This window comes from Colossoma macropomum, unplaced genomic scaffold (genome assembly GCF_904425465.1).
Source record: "Colossoma macropomum unplaced genomic scaffold, Colossoma_macropomum, whole genome shotgun sequence".
NCBI classification, from domain to species: Eukaryota; Metazoa; Chordata; class Actinopteri; order Characiformes; family Serrasalmidae; genus Colossoma; species Colossoma macropomum.
This window is the reverse complement of record NW_023494792.1, coordinates 45,470,890-45,483,608: the sequence shown is the minus strand read 5'-3', so window position 1 is coordinate 45,483,608 and position 12,719 is coordinate 45,470,890. Positions and strand designations below refer to the sequence as shown.

Genomic DNA, 12,719 nt, shown 5'->3' with positions numbered 1-12,719 from the left:
TGAGATTTAGTTTTTTTCTGATGCTGTCATTGGGCCTCATTCACCAATCGTTCTTAAGAAAAAAATTCTTCTTAAAACCCACCTTTCTCACAGTTTTCATGAAGATTCTGACAGTCACCACTAGTCAATGTTTTCTTATTTGGGATTTGTTCTTAAGTAAGAACAGAATCTACACAGACTCAAGAGCACAAAGGTGTGAACAATTCTGTGGTTTAAGAACACATCAAGAATCTGACGATGACTTTTTTTAGGACCTTTCTCAGGAACAAATTTAGGAAAAACTCAGGAAGATATTGGTGAACGAGGCCCATTATTTTCTTCTCAAACTCTTAACACCCTCTGTTTTGAGAATATTAAGAGTTCTCATTTTAAAATATCTTTAAATGGACCATGACATTCTTGTTATTATGTTCAAATAATAAAGTATTGTGTGGTCTGTTTATCTCTCTTTTTCAGTATCTCTCTTCCCTTTGAACACACATATCAGCATGTATATCAGTATGGCGTCTACATCAAGCTTCGAAGCAAAGTTCTCCCCTTTTCTGTCACCTGGCGGAACCATTCTGAGGGTGTCAGTGCGCTTTGGGTGAGATGGCAAGCCACATTACAAACAAGACATAGAGCTGCATCTTCTCTTTCTCTACAACCACGATTAGAGTCTGTAGCAAAAAAAAAAGAAAACAGCAAAAATGTCAGCAGCAAAAAAACATTAAAACATATCGCAGTCATTAGCTAACAAAATATTAAAAATCCAACCTTCATTGCTTTACATTACATAACAGTATAAAATCTTTGCATAAAGTAATTGTTTTGTTATCACTCCTGTCGGAACAAAACCTCGTAACTCCATTTTCACAGTTTTCTCCATTTCCAGTTTTTTTCCTCGTAACTCCATTTTCACAGTTTTCTCCATTTCCAGTTTTTTTCCTCGTAACTCCATTTTCACAGTTTTCTCCATTTCCAGTTTTTTTCCTCGTAACTCCATTTTCACAGTTTTCTCCATTTCCAGTTTTTGACATAATTCAAAAGTATACTTTGTCCTGTACATTGTGTAGAGTGAGTAGAGTAAAATGTTTTTTTCCTTCTCCTGTAAAGTTATAATTTTTGAGATATGAGGTGTTGTTCTGACAACAGCGTTATATTTGTGTTGCAATTAATATACCATCGCTGTCCAAAAAAGTGTCTCAAAAATGGATTTGGATCATTTCTGTTGGTCCATTAATCTTGAAATGTTCACACATTGTAAAGAACAGCTGCTGTGTTCAAATGATAAAAATCTGAAAAAATAGGCATTTCTTCATTTTGTATAAAAAATGGTCTCCATTTTAAATGTTTTTAATTTTTATATAGAAAAAAGTGCCCACATGCTTGTGTTGCTGAACATACAGAGTAACTGTTTGATGTCACATTTCTCTAGGTGCGGCTGGATAATCCCTTAGTGGATGGGATGACTGGGATGTGTGGGCTGAAAAACCACGGTCAGTGTCAAAAAAGTTGAATTTTTTAATTAAGAATAATTTTAATAGAGAATGTTGCAATATTGTGTGTATATTGTATAATCTTTCTTTGTTTGTTAGGAATGGTTAATTTATGGCTTGATGGCTTAATGTTCCTTGATCACAGATGCAGTCATTCCACTATGACCATGTCCATTTTGTTTGTCCTGTTTTTTTGTTTGTTTGTTTATTTGTTTTTCTTCTGTGCGGTTTTCTTATTGGATGCAGCAAATTTAGGGCAGTTTATATCTACCAATGTCATCTCTGATGGAAAATGTGTAACTGAAGATTCTCTCAAGCCTCCTCAACCCTCAGCGGTATGTGAAACAAATATGTTTAAGTAGCTTAACTTCTGGTCTACTAGCAGAGGTGCTAATGTCCTTCTCTTTGTGTGGTCAAAGGGAGAGCTCTGGTTGCTGGGACTCCTGTCAGTATGTTCCCTGTCAGCGTCTAGCATGCAAGCATGGGGTTGAACCCCATGATTTTGGGTGTTCTGCCTGTGCTTTGCTTGACTTGGAGAATAATTCTTGCTATGACACAGTGATGACTTAAGTGGGATTGGAGAATATGTGGAGTTAGTTCAGGGGCTGTAATGTCAATGTCCTTATTTCCTGTCATGATTGTCTTTAGGCCCCAGTAGAAAGTGTCCTTGCCCCTCCATATTTCAGAATGCACATTCAATATAAATTTTATCCAATAAATATTATTATTTATTTTCCAGGTATGTGAAGTCCTGTCCTTTGCCATTGGGTGTCCTACCTCGGCAAACACATACTTGGAACTCTGCTCACTTAGCATGTTTAAAAACATAAATGTGGACGCGAAGTGTGCGTTTTTTGAAGAGGTCGCTCACTGGTGTGGAAATCAGTCTCGACTGTGGCCTGTATGGAGACAAAAAACCTCATGTAGTGAGTTGAATTATTTAGCCCATAGCATCTCATTGAATCTCCTGGAGTTTCAAACTATACAAGCAATACTGAAAATGAAAACTTTTCTACAGAGCCGCCTACATGTCCTGGAGATCTGAAATATCAGGAATTGGGTCTCCCCTTTCCCCCCACCTGCACCAGCCCCCAGCCACCTTCAGAATCCTTAATCAGCACTTGCTTGCCCCCACCAGGTGGGTTTATTTACATATAAAATTCCTTAACATTTGTTCTAAGATGTCTGTGTGCTGAGAATATTTTTTAAAAGCCTTGTATGTTAAAAGGCGTCCAGTTTTGTAATGAAATGTGACCCCTTGCACTGTGCTACTGTTAACTGTCCTAGATTAAAAATATAGCTTTATTAATCAGTACAGCTGTGCAGCTAGGGTAGCATGTATGTATATCATATCATTAGGTAATACCCTTGTCATCTTCAATGCATTCTCATGCAGGCATGGTCCTCAACGATAGAGCTGAAGGCTACCACTGTGTTAGTGTGAAGGACTGTCCATGTGTGTATGGAGGGAAGACATATCCACCAGGGGCAGAGCGCAACTCCAAGTGTCAGTCATGGTAAGAAAATAGTTATTAAATAGTAGTAGGGCGGCACGGTGGCGCGGTGGGTAGCACTGTCGCCTCAGAGCAAGAAGGGCCTGGGTTCCGTGTCTGCGTGGGTTTCCTCCCACAGTCCAAAGACATACAGTCAGGCCAATTGGAGATGGTAAATTGCCCCTAGGTGTGAGTGTGTGTGAATGAATGTGTATGTCTGTCTGTCTGCCCTGCGATGGACTGGCGACCTGTCCAGGGTGTATCCTGCCTTCCGCCCGATGACAGCAGGGATAGGCCCCCCGCAACCCAGAAGGAGAAGCAGCTTAGAAGATGTGTGTGTAGTCTGTATTATATATTGGCCTTTTCAATACTGATATGGCAGGTTGTAGTATGCCATAAATGAGCACTTTGTGCTGTGAGCATTCTGACTTACCACAGAATGTTTCTTTGACTGTTTTGAAGTGTGAATGTATTCACATGGTTCCTACAACAGTTAAATAATGACATATTTTTGGTCAGGCCACAATGCAGACCTTTAATCAGGCCATCAGTGTGTTTTAAGTATTGCCTGTCACGACAGCAGTTCCCCGTATAAACACACTGTTTACACTGCTGGAGTGACAATCAGATCAAGTCTGTTTTTAAAATGTCAGTATTTATGGCAAAAATGTATATCTTGCAATATTATTCAGCCCCTACTCTGCTGAATATATATGTATGTAGTGTTGCACCAATACCGATACTGTATCGTTATCAGTGCCAATACTGGCGCTTAAATGCAGTATTGGTGTTGGTGATGGAGATACCGATACATATGAGCGATACCATGAAGAAATTTCGGAAATACACAGAACTTAACAACATGGTAACAGTGTGGGACGACAAGCAGCGATAAAATGCTCATGGCAGAATCTGTAACAGCAGTGTTTGGTGTGAAGAACACACTAACGGAGCCGCTTACCTGAACAGCTGAGCTGCTTCTTTCAGTAATCACTCGTCTGCCGCTGTGAGGTCACGTAATGATAACTTTTAGCCTCGATTTAGCCTTTAGCATAGCAGCCCGCTAGCCGGGCCGGTGAGTCCAGTAGCCCCACCTATGATGCACCTCCATCGATCAGCTGTATCACTCACAGCGGGGTCTCAAGGGCCGTCACTTCAACCAAGCCAGAAAAAATAATGAAAGTCACTGATACTGACAGCATGAACGACGGTGATATTTACTGAACTGATGCTCAGAGATGCAGCACGAGTCAGGACGCACATGTGAGACAAATGTGTTGAGAAATGTGGAGGTGAAACAACATTCAGCTCTGTTTTTTAGCCAGAGCAGCTGGTGTGTGCTGATGGGTAAACACCACAGGTTTTGTATACTGTTCAGTTCTGTTTTAACTGTTTTGCACTATGAAGATATTTTACATTTACATAACTTGTTAAAGATTTTATTATTTTATTTTTATTATTATATTTTATTACTAATTTTATAATAGTAAATACTAAATATATACCATAAATGAATAAAAATAAATTTTCTTAAGCATCTAATAAATATAATCCAACAAGTAAATGCCACCCAGCTGAGCTGAGTATGTTTTATGTGTGATGAAGAACATAGATTTTACCAAAATAAAATATTTAAAAAATGTAATTGTATATGTATCGGGTCTTATAGATATAATTAGATTAGGTAGTTAGTATGGGTATTGGTACTCTGTATCTGCCGATACTAAAGGATCAGGCATCGGACGGAAAAAAATATTTGATAATACCTGATAAATTCAATTATGGAAATATTCAACAATGGAAAAGTCATATTTATGAACTTACACACTTCAACAAATAAATATTTGTTTATCAAGCCAAATACTAGTTTGTCACCAGTAGCATGCAGTTCTGCACCAGGCTGAATGAGAAGGTGATTTGGCAGAGCTCAGTAGACTTCAGTTTTAACTCCAGGTCCAGTCCCCAAGCTTCCTACTGTTCTGGGTTGCTAGCTACCTGTTTTCAGTTGTATTTATTACTGAGTATTAAGAAGAATGTACTGGCTAGCTGGGTATCCAGAGGTGAAGAAAAATTCATCAGACTTAGCCGTTAAATATAAAACAGCCGTTAAGTTTAGCACATGCTGTGGTAGAAAGTGATTTTGAATGGATTAAAACCTTGATCACTCCTCACATTAACAAGAGCTGACCAACATTTGTTTAAGATGGTTGTTTAACCCCTTAACATTCAAGGTTTATTTAATACCAATTATTCAGTAACTGCAGGGACTTCAATGACATCTAATGGAGCTATTCTTAGGTTATGAAAGTGTGTAATAAAACTTTGGGCAAAGCCAAAACATGGCTTATTAAGGGGTTAAAAGATGCTTTTTCCTTTGCTCTTCTGCACTTTACAGTGTTGTTCAAACAGAGCCAGCAACCTCTTTGGGGCTGCTAGATTGGGAATGATCCCCAGGTTCGCATTTTGAAGCAACAATGAAAATGACTATCAGTGATAATCTTTATATAAACCTTGTAGTATAAAGATTTATTACAAATTAAAATCAATAAATAGAATTTATGCATTAGTGCAGCACAATAATAATAATATTAATAATTATTATTATTATTTTAATAGCAATAATACGAATAAAAAGTGAAACATCTTGGGCTTTTCTTATTCTTATAGACTATTAGAAAATTTGATTTACTAGTAGACAGAATCCAGGTCTAATCCAATGTGTCTTTTGTCTTAGTGTATGCATCCAAGGCAAATGGATCTGCTCTGCCAATGTCTGTCCTCCTACGTGTAACATTGAAGGGCAGTTCGTCACTACCTTTGATGGGAAACAATATTCTGTGCCTGGGAAATGTACCTATGTGGCTGCAAGGGTGAGTGAAAAAACACATAAAAATAAATTCATATTCAGTATAATATCAGTTATAATTGATTATTTAATTTTACCAAATGCCATGGCAGGGATTCAACTGGAAAGTGGCTATCAAGTTTTCTGACACAGATGCGTCTATAGCAGAAATGTACCTTGATGTGTATCAGGTGTGTTTTCTTATTCTTCAATCAATTACATTGGTGTTAATTCTCTTTTTGAGAACAAACATTGTACCAAAGAGCAATGATAATGCTTTACTCTTTGTTTAGGAGAAGTACACATTTTCCTCAAACAGCGTGAAACTTGGACATGACGAAATCACTGATCTGTCTCAAACTGGTAGGTCCCGTTAAGAGTGAAATGAATAAGGGTTTATGCTGAGTTGCTAGTTCATTATGTAACTATCTATGTAAGTCTATGTAAGTATCCTATACATTGGCTGTTTTATCAAAAACACCTACCATATACATCTAGATGTACTTTGTACGTCTACAATTACTCACTGTAGTCCATTCATAAATGAAAAGGTGCCACCCTAAGACCGGAACTCATCACTCCCATTGGTTTTCCACACCTCAGTGTCATTACTGGGTTGAGAATAGTCTGCTAGCCAGAACTTTCCAAGACTGACTCTGTGGTCAGAAACTGAGCATGATAAAACAACAGCTGTATCTTTATCTGTACACCAGCATTCTGTAAATAACATTGAGGTTTCTGGGCTACCTTAAAATTCTATTTTAGAATCTGTTTTATGCCCTGTCATTTTACTGTTTGAAATTAAAATTACTGAAATATTTTAAGTCAGCCCACACACTAACTTTTTAAAGTTAAAACCCCTTTTTTTTTACAGTACAAGGTGAACAAACACAACCAGTGTGTCTAATAAAATGACTACATAGTGTCTAAAAGCCCCAGCAAGCACAACATCCACTGGTATCACTCCTGTACTGAGAATGTTCCACCACCCAAGTCATATCTGGGCAGTGGAGGTCTTGAGATGGATCCTTTCCATCGTTAGAGAGGATATAAAGGGTCAGAAAAATTCTGCAGCAACAGATGGGCTAAAGTTACAAATGTGTAAAGTGCATCTGTATGATAGGTGTACCTAGAAATTAAATTAAGATGATGGAGGTGGGGAAAACCTATTGTCATCCATATGGAAACAATATTGTTCATTTTGCGTAGTTTTATGTGGCGTTCACAGCACTAATATAATGAAAATGAGTTTGAATTGAATAGCCTTTGTGATTCTGTGTTCAGATTTACTTGTCTTTGGCATTGGAATTATATCAAATGTAAGTCAAGATAAAGCCTTTAACTTAGCCAAATAAATTGTTCTGAACAATGATGCCTCCCATCAGCCCTTTCTGTTCTTTTTTAGCTGTACACTTGGAGCAGCTGTCTTCTGTTCTTAAAACACTGTTGGTCGAAATAGTGTTGTTTATCCACAAAACTTGGATGGATCTGTTAGCGGTTCAGTGCAATCCAGTCAGATTTGGAGACATGCTTCTTAAACTGCTGAAACCCCAGCCTCCTTGCTAACCTTACTAACCAGTTTTACTGATTGAGCTGATAAGCGATGCTAATCAATATTAAACACTATTCACTAGCTAACTAGGTGCAAATACCTTTGAGTATGTGTTTTTTGAAAAACATTTAACATCATAGTCATGCCAGGCTGTCATATTTTTATTAAACACAATAATGTGTAAATGTTTAGAGGTTGTCTGTCAGCGCAGTTTATCGTATTGAATAGTTACATTGATTTCCTGAAGATTAAATTGGAAAAATAATATGCTTCCGTCTTTTGACACTAATGAAGCTGTGCCACAGCTCTGCTCCGGCGTGTTCCAGCCCAGTTTAACTCTGACTTAATAAACTGGCAACTTGTGAAGATCAGCTGGACTCAGCAGGGTTATTATAGTTTTGAAGTTTTCATTAGTTTTTATTTTCATTTAATTTTTCATTTCACTTCAGTTTCAGTTAGTTTTAAGGATGAATTAATAGTTTTAGTTTACTCAAATTTCATGCTGCAGCTTTTTTTTAAAAGCATCGCACCACTTTAACTGAAAATATAAATATACATCTAGAAGATAAAGAGTATTTAAATCCTTCATTTCATCAAGCATGTCAGTGGTTTCAGTGTCGCAGACTGCCATCTGTTTCACACGTGTGCAGACTGAGAAATCCGAAAGAAATCAGAGTAAGGGTATACATGCACTGAGAAATGTGATTACTGTGCTAAAATCCAGCTCTCTTTTTTATTCTTAATCAGATTTCTAGACCTTACTCCGATCTAAGAAATCAGAGTGTGCTGTTTACATGACCATTTGAATAATCAGATAACTGCAGAAATCCGATTATGATCTGATTTTTGAGTGCATGTAAACGCACTTATAGTTTTTTGTCATGTTTAGTTTTGTTACAGTTGTTTTTCAGAGGTAATTTTCACTGTAGTAATAGTTTTAGGTAACTATTACTAAATAACCCTGGGACACGGTCAGTACTGTTTCTCATGTGTGTGTGAACTGTTTTTTTTTTCAGATTACACTACAGTTTTCTGGCAGTCTTCAATGTTTGTTCAGGTCCAAACATCTTTTGGCATGAAATTGAAAGTGCAGGTTTTTCCAGAAATCCAACTCTATTTGTATTTACCACCAACTGAAAAGACTACAGGTATTTATACTCTCATGAATTTTTCACATTGTTTCGGCAAAAGCTTTTATTTTCTTTTTCTTCATGTGTTTCTGTGCATGTGTACATTTATTCCACATCAATATAGGTCTTTGTGGGACCTATAACAACGATACAGAAGATGACTTCACCACTAGCAGTGGAATAGTAGAAAATGCAGTTCTGCCTTTTTCCCAGTCCTGGACAATGGGAGACTGTAGCCCACCTGATTCTTCCATATGCATCAATACTGAGAATGGTAAATTTCCTAGTATTTTTATCATAAAGGACATTATAGTCATGTTTTGTTCGTATAGTGAAAAGTTGACAACCAAAAAGTTCCACCTTTTAGAATAATGTTGAAGACACCAACAGTTAAATTACAGTAAGAAAGACTGGCCTTTTACCAAGTAGAGTTATTTTAACCCAAGCTACTTATTGCCTCAAACACATTAAATGAGGACAGATGATCAGTAATTAACGTTTAACACAGTAACACAGAGTAATTAGAACGTTATATTGACTGTCTCCACATTTTCATTTAGGTCTGTTGTTCGTGACATGGCTTTACATGTATAGCATTCTGTGTATGTTTGGTGTTTGTTGTTTATCACTGTGATTCTGTTTCTGTTCTTTAAAAAATCCTATGTATTCACCAGCTGCACTGTTTCAGCATAAACTTCTCCACCACTGATTGAATGTTTTTCATAGTCTTTGGTGGAAAAGTTTATGCTCAAACAGTGCAGCTGGTGAATACACAGATTTTGACTTGTGCTGTATGTTTGTTCACACTAGTTTTGATTTCCTTTTATATCAGTTTAATTCCCTTATAATGTGTTTTTCATATAAAAGAACAATTGCTCTGCCCTTTGCTGATTGCTGGTGGTATTTTGTATTTGTCATTATTTCTCTGTAGAGATATTTGCTGAAGAGAAGTGCAGCCAGCTGAGAAACACAAGCAGTGTGTTTGCCCGCTGCCATGATTATGTACCTGTTGGCATGTTTTTTGACGTAAGAGCGAATTCAGATTTTATTTATGCTTGAAGTTTTGATGAAAAAATACAACAGTTCTGAAAGTATATCTTGACAGAAAGTTAATATCAGTGTTGGAATCTCCTCAGGCCTGCGTTCAGAGAACCTGCCAATGCACCTCTGGATTAAAGGACTGTCTGTGTGTTGCCCTCAGTAACTACGCTAAAGCCTGTGCCAGTCAGGGAATTGACATCGGTGACTGGAGAGCAGAAACAGACTGCAGTGAGTACATCTCTATTAGTACATCGACATAAAGTATTTTAAAACAGATAGGATCTCACCAAAATGTTAAGGGACGTAGCTTAACCCTCTGAGTTAGTCCTATGTTAATTCATCTTACAGGGCATCATAAAGGATAGAAAGCGTGTAGAAGATTTTGAACATGAATAGAAAGTGTTTATTATAAATTCTTATTAGTTACATAATTGCTCACTTTTACATTCAGTTTACTTTCTATATTGACAGATTCAAGTTTGTACATTTGACCTTTTTCTGTTGGTATCATTGTCAAAAAATGACATGGCAAAAATGTAAAATGTAATGTAAAAGCTTTTAAATCATGTTATAATATCTTTGTTTACTGAAAAACAAAAGTATGCTATCAGTTGAAAGTTTAGAATCCTGTCAGAGCTATGAATGAGAAATAATTCATGTAAAATTACGTTTTGTTGTCAATCACTGTGATTTACAGTCATATGCAAAGATTTGGGTGCCCCTCGTCAAATAACGTTTTACATGATATTCTTTTTAATATATATATATAAGTCAAAATAAGTTAACACATCCACTATGGAGGAAACTCTTCTGCATATTTTAATGCACAGTTACTATTCATTTTCTCAATTTAAAATACTGGAGAGAAAAAAAAACATAAAATGTAGCCTGCACAAAAGTTATGGCACATTTCTTTCTGTTCAATGCATTAAACTTTGTCAAGTGTGTTCTCTGTAGAGGAACTTATTTTCACTTAGAAAATTAACAAAACATAATTTAACTGATGTTCGTACTTTTTTTTTTACATGACTGTATGTCAACATGACCTCAGTTTGCAGTAAGCATGTTGTCCTTCTGTATTTCAGGTATCGTCTGCAATGGCAATCTGAGGTTCAGTTACAACATGCAGGCTTGTAACCAGACTTGTCGCTCTTTAACGGGCCATGATCCCACCTGTGAGGTTCAGGTTGACCCAGTGGAGGGCTGCGGCTGCATGCCAGGAACACACCTCAACACCCCGCAGGAGTGCAGCCCTAGCGCACTCTGTGCGTGCCACTACCAGGGAGGAACCACACATCCGGGTCCTGTGATTATTGATGGGCGACAATGGTAAAAACCTGGGAAGTTAACATTAACACAGACACCAATGCAGAAGTTCTGAAGAAAATGGCTAAATGAGTTTAAAAGGAGGAAATGCTTGTATTAATTATTTATTTAAATAAAAAGGAAAGATCCCTTCGAGCCTGAAGGCACATTTTCAGATGAAAAAACTACATGTAAAGTATATTAACATATACAGTAAACATACAAAGGTGGTGTTTAAATAAAATGCGTGCAAATGATATTTAATGACTGCAAATGATGCCGGATATTTGTCTTACAGCATGTGTGAAAATGGAAATCTCAGCTGTTCTGCTGTTTGCGGTAAAGTTTTTCTTTGTTTTTGTTTCTTTTTTTTTCATAACCTTCCCACAAATGTTATATTTGAGAAAGGTTGGTAGGAAAGTACTTATACAGTGCAAACATAAGGGTGTGACTTGTAGATGTTGTAGACCTGTTAGTCCTTTTCAGTCTTGATATGTAGGCATATATGTCTCACCCTCCTTACACCTATTCTATCTGATATCTAAATGCACCAGACTAGCAAGGAATTATGGTGAATACTAAGGAATATGAATAGAAAATATTATTAGGTCTGCTGGTCACCCATCAGTAGACTATATGAGTGCAACATAGATTAATATGTGTTATTCCTAATATGAAATCTTTTTGTGTTTTTTTGTTTGGTTTTGTTGACTTACATTCAACAAACAATTGGACCATTGATGCCAGAGATTGCTGTATTCAGATACTTTTATTGGCATATATCCCATTCATGGTTATGCACATAATGTCTTTTGACTTATGTGTATGAATAATAATGTAGTATGTATTCATAAACATAAACAGTGTATATATGTTTGGGCTCCCCTGGGCAAAATTATATGTTTTATAATTTTTTAAGTGAAGAAAGTATTTTTTAAAAAGTAATTATTCAACAGAGAACACACTTCTCATTCTAATGCACAGTTATTGTTTTACATTATTTTTTTTTCTTAATCTAACATAATGGCGAGAGGGGGAAACTGAACTTGTTGCCTGTGCAGACGTTATGTCACATTTTTGTATTTTATGTTTTATTTTATTCTCACATGTTAAATACTGCAGTCAAATAAAAACTGTGCACTAAAATTGGCAGACAAATGTCATATTTAAGTTTGTTCCTTGTACAGAATGTGTTAACTTATTTTCCCTTAGAAAATAAGCAAGACAGGTACTTTGACTGGGAGTGTTGAAACTTTTGGAAACAACTATGTTTAAAAAATGAAAATGATAGGGGAAACATATTCAGACATTACAAATTAATCGCATTAGCGCTTTGTTGCAAATCTGTTGTTGGCATTTACAGCTTCGAGACAGGATGCTGTTATTGGGATCACTGTGTTATTTAGACCCATGTGTTTCTTCTGTCTAGAAAATATCCTTTTTTTCTTTCTTTTTTTAACTTGCGGTGCTGTTTTTCTAAGAGATCATGTTGCTTTGTCTTATAGACTGTCCACAGGGGAAAATATGTGTGCACTGCGCACAAGCAATAGTAAACACAGCACAAAAAACATGCGAAAGCCTGAGCAAGCCATTTGTAAGTATTTTTAACTGTAACTAAAAATAGTATTTTGCCCATAATGCCAAATGAGTATCAGATACTAGCTGTGTCTGTTGATAAATGTATTGTCCTGTTTGTCCTTGCAGAGTGTTGATGAGAACTGTAGCAATGGCTGCTACTGTCCAGCAGGCATGTTTGAGGACCATAACGGCACTTGTGTGACTCAGGAGAACTGCACATGTGAATTCAGCGGTAGTGTTTATGCATCTGGGCAGAGCGTGGAGACAAATTGTAAAAAATGGTGAATGAACTTATCT

At 36.7% G+C, this 12,719-nt stretch overlaps 1 protein-coding gene across 1 annotated transcript in view; it reads left to right on the top strand.

Annotated features, from left to right (window-relative positions):
* Positions 1–12,719, top strand: part of LOC118811197 (mucin-2-like) — a 39,317-nt gene that overhangs the window by 699 nt on the left and 25,899 nt on the right. The window contains exons 4-20 of the mRNA XM_036575361.1: positions 457–586; positions 1,418–1,478; positions 1,725–1,813; positions 2,218–2,404; positions 2,497–2,616; positions 2,875–2,995; positions 5,706–5,841; positions 5,930–6,007; positions 6,110–6,179; positions 8,385–8,516; positions 8,623–8,772; positions 9,430–9,524; positions 9,635–9,767; positions 10,625–10,868; positions 11,143–11,183; positions 12,350–12,438; positions 12,549–12,703. Of these exons, the coding sequence (XP_036431254.1) occupies positions 457–586; positions 1,418–1,478; positions 1,725–1,813; positions 2,218–2,404; positions 2,497–2,616; positions 2,875–2,995; positions 5,706–5,841; positions 5,930–6,007; positions 6,110–6,179; positions 8,385–8,516; positions 8,623–8,772; positions 9,430–9,524; positions 9,635–9,767; positions 10,625–10,868; positions 11,143–11,183; positions 12,350–12,438; positions 12,549–12,703 (2,031 nt within the window). The remainder of the gene's footprint in view (positions 1–456; positions 587–1,417; positions 1,479–1,724; positions 1,814–2,217; positions 2,405–2,496; positions 2,617–2,874; positions 2,996–5,705; positions 5,842–5,929; positions 6,008–6,109; positions 6,180–8,384; positions 8,517–8,622; positions 8,773–9,429; positions 9,525–9,634; positions 9,768–10,624; positions 10,869–11,142; positions 11,184–12,349; positions 12,439–12,548; positions 12,704–12,719) is intronic.